The sequence below is a fragment of the Nicotiana attenuata genome, unplaced genomic scaffold, assembly GCF_001879085.1.
Source record: "Nicotiana attenuata strain UT unplaced genomic scaffold, NIATTr2, whole genome shotgun sequence".
Lineage (NCBI taxonomy): Eukaryota > Viridiplantae > Streptophyta > Magnoliopsida > Solanales > Solanaceae > Nicotiana > Nicotiana attenuata.
The window spans coordinates 253,926-279,015 of NW_017670790.1; the positions used below are offsets into that span (position 1 = coordinate 253,926).

The window sequence follows — 25,090 nt, forward strand, 5'->3', positions numbered from 1 at the left end:
TTTTTTTTTTTTTTTTTTTTTTTTTTTTTTTTTTTTTTTGCTTTCTCATAGTAGGGAACTTGAATTTCCATCTATATACCCTAGAGTAAGTTTACGTGACCCACTAGTAAATTGTGGGCCCGACACACTTTACATCTTTACAAAAAAAATTAACCAAAGTCACTTACTTTAAATTCTTAATTTGTAATATGTAATTAGCCCACTAGCTACTTGTTTAATACACTATCTTATCTTGTATACTAGCTTAGTATCTGACTTAATAGCTACAAATAAATCACAATTAATAATTATATAAAAATATTTCGGGTTATTACAATATTATCTTTGGAGGTGGAGGATCTTACCTCCCTCTCTTATCACACCTATATACTACTTATACGAGTTATATATTAATGTCATTTGTATCAGAAGCCTTTGACTCACAATCCGTTGGATCCAATGCATTGAATCCAATCCAGATGGCCAAGTTGATCGACTTAAGGCTCGTCTTGTTGCCAAAGGGTATACTAATATTTGCGCTCGATTACAGCGATACTTTCTCTCCCGTGGCTAAAATAGCAACAGTCCGCCTTTTTCTAACTGCTATTCGCCATTGGACTCTCTATCGGTTGGACATTAAGAATGTTTTTCTTCACGGTGACCTTGAGGATGAGGTTTATATGGAGCAATAACCTGGTTTTGTTGCTCAGGTGAGTCTAGTGGCCTTGTATATCGGTTGCGCCGGTCCTTCTATGGTCTAAAGCAGTCTCCTCGCATGACTCGTAATTCTGCTTCAAATCTCAGTATTTATCTGGTGGTTTATGTTGATGATATTGTTATTACCGGCAATGATCAGGATGGTATTATTGAGTTGAAGCAACATCTCTTTCAGCACTTTCAGACTAAGGATCTGAGCAGATTAAAGTATTTTCTAGGTATTGAGGTCGTTCAGTCTAACTCAGGTATTGTAATCTCACAACGGAAGTATGCCTTAGACATTCTTGAGGAGACAAGAATGACAGGTTGTAGACTCGTTGACAGTCCTATGGATCCAAATTCTAAACTTCTACCAGGACAAGGGCAGCTGCTTAGTGATCCTGCAAGATATAGGCGGCTAGTTGATAAATTAAATTACCTCATAGTGACTAGACCTGACATTTCCTTTCCTGTGAGTGTGGTAAGTCAATTCCTGGATTCTCCCTGTGATAGTCATTGGGATGCAGTTGTCCGCATTCTTTGATATATAAAATCAGCTCCAAGCAAAGGATTGTTGTTTGAAGATCAAGGCCATGAGCAAATTGTTGGGTACTCAGATGCTGACCGAGCAGGATCACCTTCTGATAGACATTCTACATCTGGATATTGTGTTTTAGTATGAGGTAATTTGGGTCTTGGAAGAGTAAGAAACAAAATGTGGTTGCTCGGTCTAGTGCAGAAGCAGAATATCGAGCAATGGCCGTGGCAACATATGAGCTAGTTTGGATCAAACATTTGCTTAATGAGTTGAAATTTGGTGAGATCGGCAAGATAGAACTTGTGTGTGATAATCAAGTTGCCCTTCATATTGCATCAAATATGGTGTTCCATGAGAGTACTAAACACATTGAGATTGACTGTCATTTTGTCAGAGAAAAGATACTCTCGGGAGATATGGCTACAATGTTTATGAAGTCGAATGATCAGTTTGCAGACATTTTCAACAAGTCTCTCACTGGTCCTCGTATTAGTTACATATGTAACAAGCTCGATACAAATGATTTATATGCACCGGCTTGAGGGGGAGTGTTAGATAGTAATGTAGTTAATATGTAATTAGTTCGTGTCCCATATTGAATAGGAGTAGGATTTGTATTATGTATAGTTATAAATAGGGGTAACTGTATTATAATTAACTGATCAATATAGATTTTCTCCCGTGCATTCTCACAGAAACTAGCCAAAGGCAAAGAAACAGCCGAACTCCAAATGATGCCCCTGTGTCCAAGGAGTGTCATCGAGGGAAACAAGTGGAAAGTAGCCCTGAGTTTAATCAGGCAAAACTTCCCTTAAAAAATTCTTTTGATGTATTACCCTGTGGGACTGGAGATATACACCAATTGCCCTTGACAGAGGTAGAGGCCATCTTACATGTTGATCAACTGGCTATTTTGGAATGTTCGGGGAGTCAATAAGAGTTATAAACAAAAAGAGCTACATCACTATATTAAAAATAGGAATATCAAACTAGGTGGATTGATAGAGACAACAGTGAAAGAACATAACTCACACAGAGTTAACAAAGCTATTGTACCTGACTGGAATGTTTTTACTAACTACCAATATGCTCAGAATGGTAGAATCTGGCTCCTTAGGGATTCACGATGGTATACTATGAACTTATTAAAAGTCGGTGCACAATTCTTGCATTGCCATCTAAGAGATAATTCTGGGAAATTGGATTGCTTAATGATTGTTGTTTATAGATATAATAGTACTGAGCAAAGGAAAGCATTATGGGCTGACATGCAGGGTTTGGCTACAAATATAACTGCACCTTGGATAATATGTGGAGATTTCAGTGTTGTACTATACCCTCAAGAGAGGTTGTTGGGTATCCTATAACATATGCTGAAACTCAGGACTTCTCTGCTTGTATTCATGATATTGCAGTTTAGTTTATTGCCACGGAAGGGAGACTACTATACTTGGTCAAATAAGCAGCATGGACCAGATAGAGTTAGTAGTAGAATTGACAGTGTCTTTGGAAATTTTGAATGGATGATACAATAAGGGCATGTGCAAACTGAATATGATCTGCCCCTAATTTCTGATCATTCACCTATGTTGCTCTCAATCTGAACAGCTGCTAGGTTTGGGAAAATTCCTTTCAATTTTTAAATGTTTGGGCAAACCATGCTAACTTCTTACAGCTAGTGTAAAATGTATGGGGTCAGAATTTAGCAGAGTCGAGAATGAAGAATATTTGGCTAAAACTTAAAGCTCTAAAGCTTAGACTCAAAATATTGAACAATGAAGAATTCAAAACTATTACTACTAATATTAACCAGGCTGGAGGTGAACTTCAAGGTATTCAGTAGCAAATTGTTTCACAGTGTACTGATTACCTACTGGACTAGGAGAAAGCTATGCTTCATCAGCTAGAAAAATGGTCCCTCGTAGAGGAAAGTGTACTGAAGCAAAAATCTAGAGCTAAGTGGGTTAAGCTTGGGGATTCAAACACCAGGTACTTTTCTGCTATAGTGAAGGAAAGGACTCAGAAGAAGCAGATCAAAGAAATTACCTCTCCAGATGGACAGACACTAAATGACTAAATGACCCTGAGGGGATAAAACATGAAATTATTGAGTTCTACAAATCCTTGATGGGACTGCTGCCCAGACTCTTCTTGCTATCATCAGGGAGATCATGAAGCAAGGACCTACCCTCTCACAACAGCAAAGACTTCAGCTATGTGCCTATGTGCAGAAGTCACTGATCAAGAAATCTTTGAAGGATTACAGGCTATTGGTGATGACAAGGCACCAGGAATGGATGGTTACAATGCTCATTTCTTCAAGAGAACCTGGCCAATTATTAAGGAGGAGGTTTGTGAAAGACTTCTTTACCTCTGGTAGAATGTACAAAGCCATAAATTGTACCACCATAACATTAGTCCCTAAGGTTGATAAACCTATTACTGTGAAAGACTTAACTATAGCTTGTTGTACCTTACTTTATAAGCGAATCTCCAAGGTGTTAGCAGCAAGAATACAGAGGATCATTGCATCTATAATCAGTGCAAATCAGGTTGGTTTCATACCCGGGAGAAGAATAGCTGATAACATTATCCTTTCTCATGAATTGGTCATGTATGATAGGTAATGGATACATTGGGCTTCCCTACAAAGTTTACTGGCTAGATACTTAAATGTGTCAAGACTGTCAATTATACTATATTGATAAATTGGGAAACTACTGATCCATTTGATGTTGCTAAAGGACTTAGACAAGGAGTCTCCCCTTTCCTATTTGCAATTGTCATGGAGTACCTCAATAGAAGCTTAAATGGACTGAAAGGAATCAAAGAATCCAAATATCATCCAAAGTGTGCTAAACTGGGCATCACACATTTAAGCTTTGCTGACGACTTATTTTTGTTTGCAAGAGGAGACTTACCGTCAGTTGATGCCATGTATAGATGCTTCGGCCATTTCTCACAATCTTCAAGACTCCAAGCCAGCTTGGGAAAAAGCTCTGTGTACTTTTGAGGGGTCTCTCCACCTGAGAGAACTAGAATTCTAAAACACCTGGTTATGGGCATGGAGAATTGCCTTTCAAATATTTGGGCATACCACTATCAACTAAGAAGATCTCACTGATTCAATGGCAGCCCCTTATTCAAAAGATAGTGGCAAGAATATCCTCGTGGACAGCTAAGAAACTATCCTATGCAGGGAGGGTACAGTTAGTGCAAAGTGTGGTATTTGGCATCCAAGCTTACTGGATGCAAATTGCTGAATCAGCACCAGGCAGTATTGGAGTCCTTTCTTTGATCGGCCTTCCCCGGACCAGAACTGAAAGGACATACCAGCCCTTGAAGGATTATTGGGCATTCCTTCATGTCGGGAGGAGGTAGCGGTTGGAGGAGAAGATAAGGGCTCAACTGCTTCCACTTCCTGTCAAGGTGTTGAAGCTTATGGATGCTTATTATAGGAACTACATTTGGTTTACATCCAATAATATTACTAAGAAGGCCCTGGTATCATGGGAGAAGATTTGTTCTCCTAAGTCTAGTGGAGGCCTGAATCTAGTGAATATTCAATTGTGGAACAAAGCTGCTATTGCCAAAGTGTGTTGGGATGTGGAAAATAAACAAGACAGGTTGTGGATCAAATGGATCCCCTCCTACTACATCAAAGAACAGCAATTTTTGCAAGTAGCAATGCCTAAGCAAGCTTGTTGGATAATCAGACCTATCTTTAATGCTCGAGCAACTATGAACCAGGTGCAAAGGGAATAACTCTGGGACTAGTTTGACCATGCACATATACTTACAGTTGCTGGGCGATAGGCCTCGTGTGAATTGAAAATGTTTAATGTTTCAAAACAATGCAAGGCCTAAAGCACAATTTACCATGTGGATGCTATTACATGGCAGGCTTCTCACTACAGATAGGCTTCGACAATGGGGAATGGCTGTGGAGACACAATGTGCACTATGTCATGATCATGATGAAAGTAGGGAGCATATGTTTGTAAAATGTGTCTTTACCAAGAGCTTATGGAGTAAGATCATGCACTGGATGCAGCACGGATATAGGACAACAAATACTTGGGAGCAACACCTGCAGTGGGTACTTCAGAATGCTAAAGGAAACTCCCAAAGAGCCAAACTATTTCGGATGGTTTATGCAGAAATATCACATGCCATTTGGATTGAGAGGAATCTAAGGATTTTTGGAAAAGGCCGAGAGAATGGAATACCATTGCACGCGAAATAGCCTACATTTGCGACATTAGAGCTGCTACTGGAATACATAGATTAGTACAGAGTTTTATGTTTGTTTGATTTTGTAGTCTACATGTTTACATAGGTTGTTGGATTTGTAATGAGATAGCTAGTTGTGTAAGCGATGTTATGGCTTTGTACAGTTATACCGGTGATTAATACAAAGTGATTAATTACCAAAAAAAAGAAAAAGAACTACAAGCCCAAGGAAAAAATCGACTATTTATCTGTACCTCCTCCGCATTTATGTTGGTTCCACTTTATTTCCCTTCTCTTTTTCCAAGTAAATGAGACTATGTCCATTCCATTGCATCTATCACAAAAATAACACATTTTCTTCTGTCCCTTTTTCTTCTTAATCTCTAGGGTAAATTATCCATCCACCTAAAAATGTAATTGAGAGGCTATATTTATGAATCTTCAAGTATAGACATATTGACACTTGAAACTGCACAACTGAGAATTTCCCATCTGAACGATCAGCGCCTAAAATCCTAAATGAGCAAAATATGTATTTTCATTTTTAATACTGCTAGGAAACTAAACACTCAGACCCTTATACTACTAAGAGCAAAACCCATCTTCTGTAAATTATTCTGAGTTAAGCAAGCCTCCCAGGTGACAATCCATCCAAAACAGGCAGCTTTGACAGGGACCTTAGTTCTCTGGATACTCTTCCAAGGCCAATTTGGAACCCCTGACCAGAAAGATTATGTAGCAGCTTATAGCAAGTATTAACAAACATATTGTCCTTATTATTCACCCAAATCAAACCATCCTCCTAATTTTGATCCACTGAAATTGACTCCAACTGTTGAATGAGTTGACGGTAACCTTCTATCTCCCAATCATTTAAGTTTCTCCAGAATTGTATTTGCCTTCCTGACTCAGAGAAAATCAGATACAAAGCCATCCATATTCACAGAACAACTGAATAAATCTGGAAATCTGCTTCTCAAACTATAATTCCCAATCCAAGTATCCAAAACTTAATTCTAGCCCATTTCCCATCACTTAGTATGTTGCAAGAATTCTTCCCACAACCCCACTAATACCCTTCCAGGTTCCCCCTGCAACCCTCAGCTGTATGGGACTTTGTCTCCAATCATCCATCTTGTGATAGATAGTATCAATGAGCCTTTTCTAGATTCCATCACCACCCTTGTTGTATCTCCACAGCCATTTAAACAATAAGCTTTTATTGTGCAATCTCAAATTCTTCACTCCCAAACCTCCCTCTTTCTTATCATTTGTAACCATTTGCCATTTAACTAAGTGAATCTTCCTTTTCTTTGCATTACCTTTCCATAAGAAGTCAATTCATATGGAGTTCAGCTTGTTCTCAACTGCGATAGGCATAGAAAACAGAGACATGTTATATGTTGGCATTCCGTCCAGCACAGTACTAATTAGAATAAGTCTACCCCCAAATGATAGATGTTTCTTCCATGGGGTTAACTTATTTGTACATCTATCAATTACTCCTTGCCAAATATTTTTCTCTTTCTTCTTCACCTCTAGCGGCAATCCCAGATATACTGTAGGGTATTGTCCACCTCACATCCCAAAATATCAGCTAATTCATCAATATGACCTTCAGCATTAATACTAAACATACTTGCTAATGTATGGATTACAGTACACAGATAGGTTATGTAATACAGTAACATATATTAAACCTCTTTTGTCATTTGGATTTTGGTACTTCCTCATATATTTCATAACTACCTGAAGTTCCTTATTTGATTACTGCTTGACATCCATTGCTTGTTTAAGGTCTCCAGCCAGAAATTATATTCTCAAAGTGCTTGTTGTGGAGAAAAAATGGGACACTCAGTTAAGAGGCCTAGAGGACGACCACGGCTCTCCACAACTCAAGGTACATATCTTCTTTAGCTTGTTTAGGTTAATAAATTTCCCTCTGTAAAGCTATACGAAATTGAAACCAAACAAACATCACATATTTGAAAGACAAGTTCTGGTATATCTACCAGCATCAACAAACTTATGCAGGCATAGCCACATCCTAATATTTTTTTTTTTTTTATTGATAAGTGAACCGAGAAATCCCCAAGGGCTATAGGCGTATGGTTCGAAACTCGGCGGATAATGAGCCCGGCCCTCTACCATCCCGATAAAGTATTCTGTTAGCCAATTGGAAATTTGAAATAACTTACGATGGTATCGAGTGCACAGCTTACTTTCCCCGCCTAAACGGCTTTGAATCATACTCCCATTGTCCAAATTCTACTGACTTCTGCTATGGAAGGAGAAAAGTTGAAATCATGTAGTGTTATAGAGAAACTGAAGCCAAGTATAGAGTTGAAGTAATTTTTCTCATAAGTTGAGATGGTATAATAATAAATTGATCTCCATATAACTCTCTTTTTAATCAAGGAGAGTTGTATTGACACTTTGACAAAGACTCTACAGAGGTGCTAGACTTATGTGGATACAACTTTTAAAATAGTGTCTCTGCCTTTATAGGGTAGGGGTAAGGCTGGTACACATTACCCTCCCCAGACCCCCACGTATGGGATTAAGCTGGGTTTGTTGTTGTTGTAACTTTTAAAATAGTGTAACTTTCAAAAGTTGATAAATAGGGAAAGAAGCAAGATTTTGATTGTCAGTTACATGGAAAGCATTTTGTAAATTCAATTGGAATAATTTTAAATTAAGGAACAATATTTTCAATTTAGAAAGCAGAATGCATTTTGCGACAGACCGAAAGGGAATAATACAATCTATAGGGAGCAAGGGGTCAGGTACAGAAGTTGAAAGAGATTTAGGGATGTTTATCAACATTGTAGCAAAGTCATGATAATTGTTCTAGCATGATCTTTGACATTTACTAAGAAGATTCCTGAAACATCAGACTCTTTGCAGCCATGTTCTAACAAATAGTGTGAGTAGCATATAGAGTGAAAGAGGGAAGAGAATGTGCCCATCAGTTCTACAAACACAGAGGAATCTAATCAACCTGTGGTAAGGGAGAGCGGGGGGGAACATATTACTTGAAATAGATTGTATGTGCATACCTTATCAAAAAAAAAGATTGCATGTGCATTGATATTCACATATAACATGTTTTTTATCTCTGTGTATCTTTGTCCACTAATTCACATGAGTTCAGAAGTGAAGAACCACCCACAGAGAGGAGTTCTCACACAAAAATTGTCACTTGCCTCTCATGAATTTTCCAGGCAGAAGTCCCGACAAGGATAGACGATCTGGTCATTCTGGAACAGCAGATGACAATTTGCAAGTCTGGAGCTCCTCTCTAATAGATGTACCCATATCATCAGTTGATCTGAATGAGATTCCAGATACGCTGCCCGTCAAAGGAACGGAAGTCGACACAGTTACGGTCACTATGGATAACAATCTGAATTAACACATGGTGGAAGAACAAAGACATGTTCAAAGGCTTGAACCACAGAAATTTTGCTTTAGAGGACCTCAGATGGGAAACATGGCAAGACACTGCATTTTTCAGATATCCTCAGACAAGGAATGAGCATAATGAAAGAACGGTTTAGAACTATTACTTCTCTGACCTGACTGATGATCGAACGAGGAGAGATAAATCTTAAGAACATAATTGCACCTTACTGGTTGTACATTTTCTAAGTCACTCCAACAATGATGTCTCCTATGCTACTACATTTTATTTTGCAACATTTCAAATTTTCTTACATTCTGTGTCAGTACCTAAGACGCGGATGCATAAATTACCTCATAAACTCTTGATTGGATGCAGTCCGCTCTTTGTGATTTCCTGCACTGTGAGTTTTCAAATAGAACTGAAATTTCTATCTTGACAAAATCTAATTGGTCTTAGTACTCATTTTATGTTTCTTCCTATTGCTGGAAGTATAGTACTTCAGACAAAGACTTACCAGCTGTTAAAATTTGATTATTAAAACACGAACTTAAACAGCTTTAATATGACTAGCTTCTGAATCTGCAATAAGGATACATCTGATATATCCATTGCACTCAACTGTGCTCCCAGAACCACTGGATATTTCAAGAAAATGATTTGTAATTAGTTAATTATTTTTTTCCAATTTTATGTCTCTCTCCGAACACCCAAGAGACCAATTAATCAATTATATTTTCAGAATAAAATTATGTTTATTGCTTAAAACGCAAATAAATAATCCATTGCAATACTACTTCCAGCTAGAAAAGCATATATAAACGTGCATTTAACATGTAAAGTTACAAGGATTACAAAGAGAAATTCCTTAATTCCGTGTTTTACAACTAAAAATAATCATTGCAAACACGGCATCCTAATCAATACATTATCATTAGTGTTTTACTATTGATATCAGCTCAAAAAGAAAGGATATAATTGTCTGATTATAGAAAACAATGAAAACATATTTAGAAGGAGAATCATGCGAGATAAAAAGAGAAACATACAATTTAATTGCGTCAGATAAACAAAACGAGATGAGATCCCTGCAGAAGGCGACAGAGAGAAGCAACTAGCAAAATTCCAAAGCTGAAAGCAGTTCGAGTTGGAAAAAAAAAAAAAATATATATATATATATATATATATATATATATAGATATATATATATATTGGGTCCATTTGCTTGTTTTTCGGGCCATTTGCAGAATGGTCATTATTAAAGCTAGTATACTTTTTAAAACATAGCTATAACTTTTCTTAGGAAAGTTGCGTTGCGCGTGCACCTATCTCGTGAGTGATTATTTAAGAAGTTTCTTATAAATATTATATTAATAATTGTGTAAGATTACAAACTAAAAATATATGCTTTTGAATTGATGGTTGTTAATAATCTATAGCTAACACAATAAAGGAATAATTTTTGTCTCATATATTTCTTCAATCATTACTCTGTCCATTCAACTATATTTAGTTTTAGGTCTATAATTTCATCATCTAAATTTTACGACTTATCTTAGTTTCAGCAAGAACATATAGCCTTTAAGGATTTAAAAGTTTTTTTAAAAAAAAATTATAAAAGAGGTATTTTGTAGATTATTCTATTTTTCCAGTCATTTTCAAGTTCTCTAATTAACAAAAACATGATCTGTTAACTAATTAAAGATAACTTTTTCTTTCTCTGGAGAAAAATATAAATTATTCTATTTCCTTAATCAATAGAAAATACTATATAAATTGCTCCGATAAATTAAAAAGGAATAAATTACTATTGCAAGAGAACAATCCAGTAACTACATTTTGAACCATAAATTTTAGTTGATTTTAAAATATTAAATATTATAAAATAATAAAATGATAATTTCATGTGTGAAATCAACTAAAAATTTAATTATTGAATATTTTCTTATTTTGAACCATGTAGGAAGTCTTAGTATTAAAAACCTTAAAATCGATAAATATTTCACCTTATATAAAGACTTCCTTAAAAATACCTTTCAAAACCTAACATTATGTAACATTAAAAATTTTGTCTTAAATTTAGGAATTATAAATCAATTAAGATTTTGTGTCCATATTATTCCATCTTGGATATACTTTATCCTTTCCTTAGTGCATTGAACTCCTTTCCATATAATAGTTGTTGTTATGTATATTTACAGCCATTTGTTTGACGGCGAGGATTTATTTTTAAAGAATTTTGCCTAAATATCAAATATTAAATCCCAACTATGCGTAACATAAAATTTTGAATATTGAGAATTTGCCTTAAATTTAGGAGTTATAAATTAGGAATTAAATATTAAATAACATATTAACTAAATGACTATATCTAAATATTAATAAATTAATTAAATAACTTTACCGCCAAAAGATTAATTAGATGACTTAAGAAATAGTTAAATGACTATCCAATTGATTATTATGGAGTTTGCATTAATTATTTTGGCTCTTAATATCATGTATAAGTGACTTTATCCTATTTTATGACTCCTTTCACCGCCAATTCTATCATTTTAGAAATAAATTTATATATCCTGAAAGACGTGTTAACATAAAAATAATTTTTTACTTATATAATGAATTTTTTTAAAAAAAACATTGGATTTATTTTGTCAATTATTTAATTATTTATTTCTCAATATTAAAAAAAAAATCATTTTCGTAATTCTAATTCTTAATATATATTTGTATATTTCGAATTATAAATGTTTAACTGCAATTACAATTTTATTTAATAAGAATTCTATTTTCAAAGAATAAACTCAATTTTGAATCTTTGTGTCTGCAGAACTATTAGTGTTATTAATTTTGCCAACCACCTTTTTCTCTCTTTCTCTTTTATACTAGTAGTCGTACCCGCGCGATGCGCGGTCATTATTAAATAATATTAGTTAAATTAAATCCTAATCGGGCTTGTTTGAACATATTAGATCGNCACACTACTACAACTTATTAGGAAGAAATTACTCTCCAATTTAAATTGGTAGTTTATTATTTTTTGTTATTTTTGTTTTTTATTGTAAAATAATTTTAAAACTCTAATTTGAATGAGTAGAATTTTTTTTGTATTTTCGTTTTTTATTGATAATTATAAGATATGTATATTTATTAATTCAAAGTAGTGTAACCAATTAATTCAAAATTTAAAATTTAATAAAAAGTTAGTTAGAAAAGTAGTTTATTTTGTCTTAACAATGTCACTTGGCTTTTTGTAGTTAAGACACCTGTCTTAATGTAGTGGTTTTGCTTCTCCTATTCTATATAGACTAGTATCCGTACCCGCGCGTTGCGCGGAGAATAATAATATAATTCTTGTTAAGAAAATATATCTTGGAAAAGACGGTAGATACAAAAAGCATGAAAATGCTATTATTTTTTGGAACATATTAATGTAATGGATGTTCGTATAATAAAGTAGTAAGGAAACTCAATAAAGAAACATACAATTATTTCTTGAAGTCCAATAATGTTCTTTATAGCCTTAATAAAGCAAGTCAAGTATACCCAGAGGTGGATCCAGGATTTAAACCCTATGGGTTCAACTTTTAAATTTTTTAGTATTGAACCCATTATATTTTTAAAAGTTATGGTTCATATTTATTATTTTTGCAATTTTAATAAATTTTTACTCTACGTCGAAAGTTATGGGTTCAATTGAACCCATCGAGTATGCCCCACATACGCCCCTATGTATACCAGCTAGATTGCCACAAACAAAGGTCTCTCATGCCTTGAAAATTCAGAAATACGACAAAGCCATAGTATTTTAAGATAGAAAAATTAGTTACGGAAACACAATTATTCCCATTTGCATAACCTTGACATCCATAATGTACGCGCACTCTGATAACAACTTCAATTCTACTAATACTCATCTTAATGTTTGTTATGCAAACTTATGGCCTTACGTTTATTTAATGATTTAAAAGCTAAGACCAAAGGCAAAATGTTTCATTATTCATACACACAGCAAAATTCTAATTATTCTTCTTTAAAAAAAGTATTGGTACAGTAAAAATTTTATTATTTGGAACTCGATGAAATGGAGAGGCTCATTCTAAATTTTCTAGCACCGACGATTATTAATTCATTTGTTTTGTACAAATCTTCGAGATCATTTATTTTCAAATATCATTACACATGTGTGTACGTGTGTGGATTTATTTAGCCCAAAAAAAATAAGTTAGAATGTCGGGAGCTAAATGGTTATGCCATATTTTTCAGTTTGGGAAAATAGGGCATTCGATAAGATTTGAACCTGAACCAAGGGCACAAATATAAATTGGGCACCAACATAAAATTTTAAGTATTAAATCTTCTGCTGACATAATAATATTAATGTGGTATAATTGCCTATTACTCGACTTGTCTATATTTTACTTTAGAACCCAGGAGTTTAGTTTTCTTTCTATTAAATTGTAAATGTTGTTAAAGTAATAAAATTCACTATTAGAGTTGATTTATAATGTTGTTAACGTTACAAAATCCACATACAGCCACTATATATTCCGATATCTTATGTGCAAATTAGAAATAATAGATGCTAACTAAACAATTAAATTTTTGGTAATTGAGAGAGACTATTTTCTTTATCTTTCGTATTAGCCATCTTTATGAATTTCATATTTACCTATCGTTGAAGGTTTTATTGACACTAATTGACAAAAAGTAACAAAAGAAAATTGAAATGTGGTTTTTTTTTTGGGGGGGGGGGGTGTGGAGGGAGGGGGTTTGTGGGGCAGCACGCAGCAGTCATTTTTGATTTTACCGACACTTTTCTCTGTCTGTACCATCCCACCATTTTCTTCTTCTTCTTCTTCCTATCTCCATGAATTAATTTCTCAAGACTTCAACAGTAAGTCCCCTTTCTCTGATCTATACTCATATGTTTTAGTAATTACCTTGTATTTCAGTTTCCCTTTTTAAAACTACTTTGCTCTTTATGCTATACTTTGTTCAGTTCATTGAACCGTTTTATCTGATTTAAATGCAAAATTTGCATCTGAAAATGGTCAATAAAGACTAAAAATTCAATGTTTGATGGATTAAATCAAAAGGGTTTTATTAAAAAGTCAATCTTGATGGGTTAAATCAAAAGGGTCAGATTAAAACTCAATCTTGATGAGTTAAATCAAAAGGGGTTATGTCATTTTGTGTATAGATGAAAAGGGTAAGATTAAAAACTCAATGTTGATGGGATTGGAACTTAGTTGTAGAAATATGGACTTCATCTGAAATTCAGTCAACATGAGTATACTGAAATTATTTTGATATTTTGTTATTTGTTGAAATGAAATTGAGATTGAGAATTTGTCCAAATTTGGATCGTCTCAAGATATAATAATTATATAGGGTAAAAACACTACATGATTTTTTCCATATGTATAGGCGTTGGATAGAGTTACCCGGTACCTGTGCTGGTGGGAGATAGAAAGTACCCGGTGGAATAGTCGAGGTACGCGAGCTAGCTCGGACACCACCGTCGTAAGAAAAATTATATAAAGGGTAGAGGAAAGGGGAAGGTTGATTAGGCTTACAGCGGTAGTACCAAAATGTAGGAAATTAAATGTTCAAGTTAGGGTATTTGAGTTAGTTTCTGGAAATTTGCATTTTGAAAGTTGCTATTGATGTTTGTAAAATGCAAACCTTCTTTTTCGTTGGTTTGAAGTTTGTAAATTTTTCGTCATAGCTACCTTGGTTTATTTGCCAAATAGTCTAAATTTTAGGAGCTTTACTGCACAATGAAGTAGTAACTTGGTGGGTCAAGGTGAGACAAAAAGTGTAAAACAACAATAACAAATCCTGTGTAATCCCACAACTCCACAAGTGGTGAGACAAAAAGTGTAAGGTACAAATAAATACTCGTTTAAGGCTGTTGCTTCAGCTTCAGTAGGTTAAGCTCTGAAATCTTTATGTATGCTTAGATGAAATGGCTTAATAAGAAAGCTAAACCACAGAAAGATAAATACTCTATTGTGACAGCGGATCAAATGCTGAAGAGGGAATTGAGAGTCGAAAACAATGGGGCCAGGCACCATCTAAATTTTGATGGAAGAAGGAGAATAATATAATTGTTTAATTCAATTATTTTAGTTAGCGCGTTGCTCCAAGTGGATATTAATGTGTTTGAGAAAAACTTATCATCTTGGCTGATGTTGTTATGACTATTTAGAACTCATTGGATTCAAGACCATTTCCTTGACTGCAAAAAAGCTCTATTCATATAGGTCAACTTTTGATAAACTGAGGCTAAACTGTTCAAGACTATGATTAACTTTAAATTTTATGTTCTGCTGCAGTGACTGTATATGTGTTTGACTGTACAAAATGTTCGACTGCGGTTCCAAGTCCCAATATCTGGGGGGACAGCGGGAGAAGTTTGTAAGGACTGAAATTTAATTCTCCTGAAGGTTGTTAATTTGCTTTTCCTTTCACTTTATTTTCCTTTATCTCATCTTCTGAAGTTAAGTATCTTTTCGGTTACTTGATTATCTTTTACCAGCTATAATATTGCTTCATAATCTGTGTATAAGTTCGGTATTCTTATATGTGAGTAATTGACTACAGAACAGTCTAGTTTTTCTGGTTTAGCAAGAAATACCCAAAAACCAGATGTGATTATGATTTGTAGCAGAGATTATTGACAAAGAAAACTCATAACAACACTCAAAATCAAGTCAAATTCTAACTTTCCCCTGTAAAATTTAGTGGCTTGATGAATTTCCTTGAAAAGTTTGATCTGATGAGTACATAAGTAACCTATTACTATAGTTTTTGTTGATTAATTGAGAGAGTGTTGCCTATTGCGATATAGTTGAAAGCCCCTTAAGATTATGTTTGAATTAGTATGATGTAGTCATTCTACTTAAACATTTTTTTCTTATTTGTCTTGAACAATACAAATTTTATTTGTTCCTATTCAAGTCTTTACCATACAATGATACAATCTTCAAAGCACCATTTTCCTTCTTGCATTGTGAATGACTTACCACTACTGTAAATTTGGTTCGAAACAAACTGTAATCCTTCTTCAAGCTACCATGGTGTGCTTCAAGATCAGAAAATTTTATATACATACCTTTAGATTGCAGGTTTTAGAAAGGATCCAAATGCCAAAGTTCTTTGAATGAGCGTTAATTCTGCAGTGACTGATGCTTTCCCGCTAATGAGGCAGTCCCTTGACTCTTCGTTTCACCTTTCAGAATACTTGACGAATGAGGCATTGAATGTTCTCCAAACTATAACCACATCATGAGGTCTTATTGTCATATCCTCATCCTCCTCAGAGTCATTGTCCTGAAAGAAGAAGTCCAGCAGTGAGCCAAAAAAGAAGGAACGGGGAAAAAGAAAGTACAAAGAACACAGAAGAGTTGTGTTTTTTCACATTAAATTAATTAAATATAGTTTGCACATGCTATATATACTTTTCTTTTACTTAAATGATGACTACCGATTCAACTATCTACGATCTTTAGAACCCAAAGGCAAGTAAAAATCAACAAAGAAAAGAAGAACTTTAATCTATGAGATAGTGATACACTTTAGGAATTGAATGCCACTACTAACGTCACAAATTTTTTTGGAAACTAAATTTCAGGATTGTGGAAAATTAGTGCATAAACACAATAGAGAAGGAGGACATTAAAAATAAGTGAAATTATTGAACGAATATGTTACCCTTGCATCTTGTAAGATCAATTGTATGAAATATGATATTTTAGGCTTGAAGCGATCCGAAATTTCCCATAACTTTCAAATTCCATTGCCTCGAGTTGCTTGAAATTGTCGGATTTCATGAACTGATGTAGCCATCTTTGCAAATTTAAAATAAGAGAAACCACATACTATTGTTGAATCAACTTGGGGAATATTATTGTTAACAGAGAATAGGAATAGAAAGGGTAAGAAGAAACTACATAAAGCGCTATCTGCCATAGATTTAAAGCAGTTATGGTTGCCGTAGATAAAAAGCAGTTACGGAGTTAGGTTTCTGATTGTTGATGAAGCCCACGTTTGGGATCGTGGGGTTTTTTTTCTTCTTTTTCCCCCGTTTTATTGGACAAATTTGAAAATCTAACTATTTAGGTATATATTAATAACTTAAGAAAAGGCCTAATCCCAACGTGAAGATAAAAAGAAGGCCTAATCCCAACTTGACGTGAGAGGAATTAATTATTATTTTTATTACCTAGATTTGATAAATAAATTCCAAAATACCAAACAAATATACGTGGGGGAATTATGATTTTTTTGGTTTGTTTTAAGTGGCAGATTTTTGAAATAATTTAAACTCCAACAAAGTTGGAAAATTGTCCTAAATTTAGACACTTGTCAATTTAATATTATACCACTTGTCATCATAACATTTATTTGCCTCTCCTTTTATATATTAATAGATTGTTGAATATTTTCTTTGTTATTTGTTCTAAGTATTGAATGTAATTTTAGTCATTATACAAAAAATGGGTGAAGAAAAGAATATGTTATTTTAGTAGGTAAAAATGTATTATAGTTCGAATATATAGAGTGCCCTTTAAAAATAAATAGAAAAAAAAAAGAAAAGAAAAAAAGAAAGAGAGAGAGATAACCTTCTTCAACTCTAATTCACCCTTCTCAATAAATTTATGTAAGATATTATAGTTGTGTAACATAGTCTAAATAAGTAAACAATTTATATTAGAGTCCTAATTATTAGAACTTCCTACATAATTTAAATAAGGAAAAAAAATAAGAATAAAATTTAAATTGACATCATAGTCCTAAATATTAGGAAAGTAACTTAATTACTATTTTATCTAATGTGAAATTAATTTTGAAAGGGTAAAAAATACGAACGACGTTTCGCTAAGGACCTTCGTGCTTTTAATATAATATATAGATTACTGCAGTTTGATCTTAGTAATTATAATTTATTTAATAATATAAAGAAATAAATATTTTTATTGATAGTTGAACTCAGGACTTCCGCAAACTAACCGAGCACTCTAACCGGAGTTTGTTGCTCTCTTGTTTCGGTTCAAAATAATCAATCTATTACTTCATGTATTTGCTATAAAATTCAAATATAATTATGAATGGTAAATTTGCTAAAAGTGCAACTAGGAATATTAAATACAGTGCAAATGTTTGATGTGCCGCGTAATTTTTCCATTAAAAATTAATGTACCTTTAGCCATTTTATAATTACGCTTTAAATAGTTTCATTAAAACTGGTAGTTTGGAAAAATTTTATTTTGTGTCTCATACAACTTACGCTAGTTGTATGAGGTAACTTTTTGTCTCACAGTTTTGTGGACCCAGAATTCTGTGGACTCAGCAGTGTAAGATTGGGGTCCACAATTTTGTGAGACAAAAAGAAGCCTCATACAACCAGTGTCAGTTGTATGAGACACAAAATAAAACTTCTCGATAATTTGACCCATTTTATATTGCCACATAAGCCTTTTCCCTATTAAATCAATTCATTAATCATGATAGATTATTGCATTTGCATTTTAATTAGTACTCATATAATTCTTCGAAAGTGGTTGATATAAAATTGAAAGTTGAATTAAAATACCTACATTAAAATCGAATCAGAATACATCTAATTTTTACGATGGAGAAGGGTCAAAAATATCATTCTACTATTATAAAATGTTCACTTATACCCTCCGTTATACTATTAGTCCACAACAGCCCCCGACGTTATAAAATTAGTGCAAAAATACCCCTCTGCCGTTAAGACCCTCCATCATGGCAAAATTATCCTATGTGGCTTGACACGTCGCTGAGGTGGATGCCACGTGGCATGCCAGGTCATTGCAATTATCCCCTTTTACCCCCTCCCTAACTTCTTCTTCCGCCACTACCTCCCTCTTCACTCAATCACCGCCAACATCACCTCCCCTTTACCACCTTCACACTTATTCTTTTACCACCGTTAAATCACTAATTTTGACCACTATTCTTTCGCTAAAATCAAATTGAATCGAAGATTTTGAATATGATGCAATACAATTACGGAAGAAAGAGAGAATAATAAGGACAAATTACATAACAGGCACCTAAAAATGGCCAATATATAATATAACGAGAGATAAAGATATTGCTGCTTCAAGGATTGTTTTATTAGTTGAGAGTTGAGACAAAGTGTTTATGGTTAGAAGATGGAAAAATTACTGAAATAGGATTCCAGTTCTTAAACATCATGAACACTAGGTGCTCGCTAAGCCAAATTCAATTTTGACTGAGAAATCACATATATCTTGAACCCATACACTGTAAATGCTAGATTGCTCCGAATTTAGGTTCGCTACCCATAATTACCAAGATATATAAGTACATTTTTATCGAAAAATCAAAGGCAAGAAAGTGCAGTCCAAGAAAATATTATTGTTCTAGTTTCCTAACTAAACTAGCTATCTGTATCTGTCACCAATTTGACTTTAATTAGATTTCATACTTTTTTGTTCGCTTACTTATTTATTAAATACAGGATTTGCTTCTGAACCGGATACTGCACACAATACTTTTCGATTCAGTTGTTTTTTGGTGAACAAATGGTGGTCAAGAGTAGTGGTTTGATGGTGGTGGAAAAATAGGTGTATGGGGAAGGAGGAGGTAATGTTAGTGGTGCTTGGGTGAAGAGGGAGGTGGTGGTGGAGTTGGGAAGGGGGTAAAACGGGATAAGTGCGATGAGGTGGCATCCACCTCGGCATATGTTAGGCCACGCAGGATAATTTTGTCATGTTGGAGGGTCCTAACAGCAGAGGGGTATTTTTGCACCAGTTTTATAACATCGGGGGTTATTATGGACCAATAGTATAACGGACGGTATAAATGAATATTTTCGGATAGTAGAGGGATATTTTTGCACCAGTTTTATGACATTGGGGGCTATTATGGACCAATAGTATAACGAAGGATATAGATGAACATTTTCGAATAGTAGAGGACTACTTTTGATCCCTTTTCGTTTTTTACAATCAAGTTAGATATTTTTCATAAATTCCCATACACTTTTGTTCAACAGCTGACTTCCCATTTTCATGTCCACATCTCTCCTCTATATGCCTCGGCAGCCATAACTAGGGATTGAAAAACGGACAGGTCGAGTCGAATATGAGACGGGTCGAAAACGGGCAATGAAAAATATGGACAAATTGTCTGACCCGACTCATATTTAATAGGGAAAATTCCACATAAGAATAACTTGGCTCCCTACTTTTCAATTTTATAGCTCATATTTCAATTTACAACCAACTAGCCCAAAAATAATAGGCGAATACTCAACATTCAACTCCAATAGGTTCTCGAAATTACTATCTAATTTTTAAAAAAGATTGGTCAAGCTTTTAAGTTAATTTTCGAATCAGTAACTGTGACTCAAATATTAGTTCAACAAACCAAATCCATTTGGATGGTGAAAATTAGATTTTTAACAAGCTTAAATATGTTGGTTTAAATTTTGAATTTGATTTGTGAGAAATTTGGAGTGGATGTTATTTAGACTTATTAGAAATAGTATAAGGAGGTTGTATATAAAATTTGAAGTCATTTAATGGAGATTTGGACTGGTTTTGAACAAGAATTGCAACAGAAAATCGTGAAGAAATTCGTCTACAGACGCTTGTATAAAGGTGTATAAAATGTGTTTATACACTCGTATACACTATTATACAAGATTATACATAATTATACAAAAAACTGACTTTGTCTTCTTCCTTGCGTCTTTTCTGAAATTTAACTCAAATCTACTCCAAATCACTTCAAATTTAAAATTTGAACTCCTTTTGATATTTTCAATCAATTGGAACAATACCCAATCCAAACAACTAACAAACTCAAAAAAATCCTATTTTCGAAAGCAAAGCTTTGAATGGTCTTCAATGGTGGACCTTTACTCTTCAAATTTCTTACATTGCAACCAGGTGACACATGGGGAGAAGCAGTAACGGCGGACGATCCCTTGAAGCATATGTAGAAGATGTAAGAAGAAGAGAGAGTGAAAGTAATGGTTGTGAGAACACAATTTAACTCCATAACTTTTAGAAGCATTTGATTGTAAGAACGCAGATTTTGAGTTTGCTAGTGCTTTCAAAATATGTACAATATGGGCTAGGTCGGGTAAAAACTTAAAAACATGAACCATTTTTTATTATGGTGTGAAGTCATGTGTATTTTCTTGTAATTCTTTCATAAATACGGATAAAAAAAGGTTAACTCGCGGATAATATATGTAACCATATTATCCATGACTTCTTGAATATGATCACTATTGGGAGAATTACTGATCTCTCAAACTTGCGAAACTCTCAATTCGAGGTTTTACATTGGTTACCCATTAGTTACCCATTGGTTATCCATTTTCTAAATGGATAATATGATTATTATTCATACTTGACCCGTTTTTAAAATGTTCATTATCCAATTTATTTTTTAATGAATAATATGGGTGGTTAACTAGTTTCTTTTAACCATTTTGTCACCACTAGCCATAACCAGCCGCTTAAGGAAAAATAATAATCTTACATAAACATCCCAAATAAGTCCCAACTTAAATTGGTTATATTTTTTCTAAAATTTGGAAAATTACATCAAGGCCCAAAACACTAACAAATATAAACCCGGCCCGTGACTCACCACCTCGAGGGGGACTCGATTAAATAATCCGATACTGAACATAAGACAGCTCTAATTGCTAGTAAATGTGATGATTAGACAGCTGAGATAGCTAGTAATGGCGAGCAGCACAACCAGAGGAGGAGAAGACGAAGCGAAACAAATGGCAGCTGAGCTAAGCAAAACCCTAAAAGAAGGCGAAAGACTTCTCGCACCAACGCGACGCCCCGACGGAACCCTCCGTAAACCTATTCGTATCAGGGCTGGTTATGTGCCTCAAGATGAAGTCGCCATTTACCAATCTAAAGGCGCTCTTGTAAGTATACATTAGCCGTACATGTTGTTTTGGTTTATTCTGTGTGTACTTGTGTTGATTAATTGGTGCTTTGGGAAATGGCAGTGGAAGAAGGAAATGGAGTCACTGCAGGATGTTCCGCCGGGGTATGATCCGGTGATGGAAGCTAAACCTAAGTCTAAAGCTGCCAAGCGGAATGAAAGGAAGAAGGAAAAGCGTCAACAGGTTCAAATTAGTTCCCCTTCTCTCATTATTTCTTGTTTATTACTACTATACTTTAGTCAGCTCTGTTTTAGTTACGAGAGGATTAGTTTATATGGCCTGAACATTTTTTTGGGAACATTATTTACCTGTACCCATGCATCCGCCAAAGGTAAAAGCGCATAGGGGCGGATGTAGTGTTAATGTTATGGGTTCATCCGAACCCAATAGATTCACTTTGGACTATGTATATGTGATTAAAATTCACTAAATAAGTATAAGTAATAGATTCCGTACTCAGTAAATCAAATGGACTGTGGTAGAATCCCGAACATGAACCCATAAAATTCAAATCTTGGATCCGCCTTTGAAGGCCATGACATATGCTTTTACATAAGGTTTAGTATGTAAGCATGGTTAATTAATTCTATTTATTATTCGCTCGATTTGTCATTTAATCAAGGTTAACTAACATGGTTTAGTGCATGCACCTAGTCCAGTTAAGTTTTTTCCCCAATTTGTTTGGTCAACTGTCATAGCTGTTATTGCATTAGTTGCAGTGTTGCAGATCTTTAATCAATTTTATATTCAACCAAATTATTCATTTTCTTCAACTCTGAAACGACATAGACAGATATCTTATGACATAATAATATAAATGCACTGAAAATCTTGATGGCATGAGTGATGCATATGATACTGCTGTAAGATATAAGGTAATATAATAATGCACTGTATTTAATGTGCATTATGCTTAATGTAATGCAATTATATTGCTAGCTTATGCAAGTGGGTAGTAGCTGCAGTTCATGATGAAAGATTATCGAATCAAATGGCATTTAATCGGGCTTCAAAGTTGGCCATACAACCATATTGGACCTAAGCTGGTTTCTTATAATGCGGTTTCAGTCGTAGTACCCCCAATGGCTTGTAGGTCTCTCTATTTGTGCATGCACCAGAAAAGCTAATAGGTTTCAGTTTCCCAAGTTCTTCTAATTCTAACTTGCTCGATAAAAACCTGGATTAGCAGAAAATCCTTCACCAAAGCTGGCGAGCAAGAGCAAGGATGCATTCCTAGGCTATCGTAATTCAGTCAGCGTAATATGCGACAGCAAACCAACAACTAAAGTTAGACACCTTGTTATCGGATGTATGTTTTTATAACGAGCAGATATCTTATCAATGAAATAGCACCATGAAGGTGCAGGTATATAAAAAATACATGTAGAAGGCCACAACGTTAAAGTTGTAGGGAGCTAATAAATTCCAGTAAAACTTCCACGTTATTTATATATTTAAAATTACCACAAATGGAAATCACCTGGACTTCAGAGTATGACTAGGTTTTAGCATCTCTTGTCCCTCTCCCTCAATGAAAGCCCACAAAATGCAAGCTGGATGACGTACTATCTTTTGAATAGATTTCTGCGGCTTCCTATCACTGAGCTGACGTATGTGGCCATGGGGTATCTGGGCTTCACCTTTAATCACCTATAGATTTGGAAAATATCCCACTTCTACCTTGCCAACCCACATAATGGGAAAAGATGATTAGGTTCCTCGATGTACCTTTTACACGAAGTACCTATTGCACGAAATGAGCGCATTTTCCTCTGGTTATACTGAGTTAGGCAGCTTCATGTACTGCTATCCAACCAAAATGGGAAGCTTTTATTGGGGCTCTGCTTTGACTGGCAATTTCCAAGGCAAAGACTTAGGCTTAGTGTCCTTGCAATATGAAGCATATTGTAATAACACGTTCTAGAGTGAATTTCCCTGTACTGTTACCTTTTCTAGTTGATAAGTCAACCTTATGTCTAATCCAAATCCTTTCTTCAGTTTCTGTAACGTGGAGGTTAGGCTCTAAATTCCCTATCTTGGCAATAGCTTATGTTCCAGCTACCATTTGCATAGGTATTGAGATCAGAAATTACAACTCATATACAAATGTTAATCTCCCGAAAGATCCATCAAACTATCTATACAAAGGGTATGTCCTCCTCTTAATACCAAAATACAAGTAAATTAATGAAGAAATTCTAATCTCACCTCTTCCCAAATGACCTTCACTTTCGTCCAATCTTACATCCTCAAACTTAGGCCTTCAGTTATGAAGATCGACACTGTATACAGGATGTAGTTTCTGGGACGATCATGTTGTGATATTAGTGAGAGACTTTTTGATTAATCACGAAAAAAAGGAGCTTGATGACTTAAAAACTGCATTGTTTTTCTGTTACAAATGTTGTGAACCAAATGCTGCTATAATTAACACAACTTGTGGCAGGCTGCAGTTGAAAAGGGTAAGAATCCAGAGAGTGGTGAAATCTCATCTGCTGAAAATTCAGTTGGCGTTCCAGAGCAGGTTGAGTCAGTTATGTCCCAGATAAACAACCTTGCGATATCTGCAAATCCTGTTGTCCCCCCTTCAAATTCAATCGAATCTTCTGCCGTGGGAGATAGTGTGCAGGACATTGACAAAAAGATCCGAGCTCTGAAGAAAAAGGTATGTCCTCCAGTGCTTCCAGTTCTCCAAAGGCATGCCATCATTCGAGTTCTTTAACATAACTTAGATGCTTCTTACTGCATTTTAGAGATGCTCGGCTATCATCTTTGTTTTCCATGCCTTGGTGGAATTTATTATTCTACTTCACAATTGGATGGTGGAAAAAAATTGTTGTTTCCATTTTGTACATCAAAATGGATGATTCGGTTTTGTTTCAAGGTAATGACATGTTTGTGCATATTTTTTGAATCCATAACAACTGCATACATGTGGTGGTTCACCTTTATGTTGTATTTTCAATCCAAGGTGCTCCCATCTCAACACTTTGGTCAAATGTGACATGGATGGGAATATCACTTTGGAACTTCTTTTTTGAGAATGACCTCTTGGAACTGTCGAACTGTGACATGAGGATGTCCGTTTGATTTCTACTAATGGTTCATCTTTCAAATACTACATATATTAGAATCTGGTCATTGGGTAGTTTTGGAAAGATTTGGGTTTTTACTGGTAATTTATTTGTACTATCAATCTAATATTAAAAAAACAGCCTTTTAATCGCTGGTGACTTATCTGTAGTACGTTCTGGGGGGG

The 25,090-nt window shown here is 34.7% G+C and overlaps 1 protein-coding gene and 1 long non-coding RNA gene across 18 annotated transcripts in view; one reads left to right on the forward strand and one right to left on the reverse strand.

Annotated features, from left to right (window-relative positions):
• Positions 1-10,016, reverse strand: part of LOC109243348 — a 20,768-nt gene extending 10,752 nt beyond the window's left edge. For 4 of the 16 annotated variants that reach the window (XR_002070554.1, XR_002070556.1, XR_002070544.1 and 1 more), the window contains exon 1: positions 7,645-9,882. This is a non-coding gene — a long non-coding RNA (uncharacterized LOC109243348). The other 12 variants (XR_002070555.1, XR_002070546.1, XR_002070551.1 and 9 more) reach the window with 10 other exon arrangements.
• Positions 10,017-21,552: 11,536 nt separating this feature from the next.
• LOC109243350 (partner of Y14 and mago) overlaps positions 21,553-25,090 on the forward strand; it is a 4,241-nt gene continuing 703 nt past the window's right edge. For both annotated transcript variants that reach the window (XR_002070557.1, XM_019410265.1), the window contains exons 1-3: positions 21,553-21,810; positions 21,895-22,014; positions 24,278-24,496. Coding sequence is in view for 1 of the 2 variants with exons in the window: in XM_019410265.1 (XP_019265810.1) it covers positions 21,613-21,810; positions 21,895-22,014; positions 24,278-24,496 (537 nt within the window). In the remaining variant the exon portion in view is untranslated. The remainder of the gene's footprint in view (positions 21,811-21,894; positions 22,015-24,277; positions 24,497-25,090) is intronic.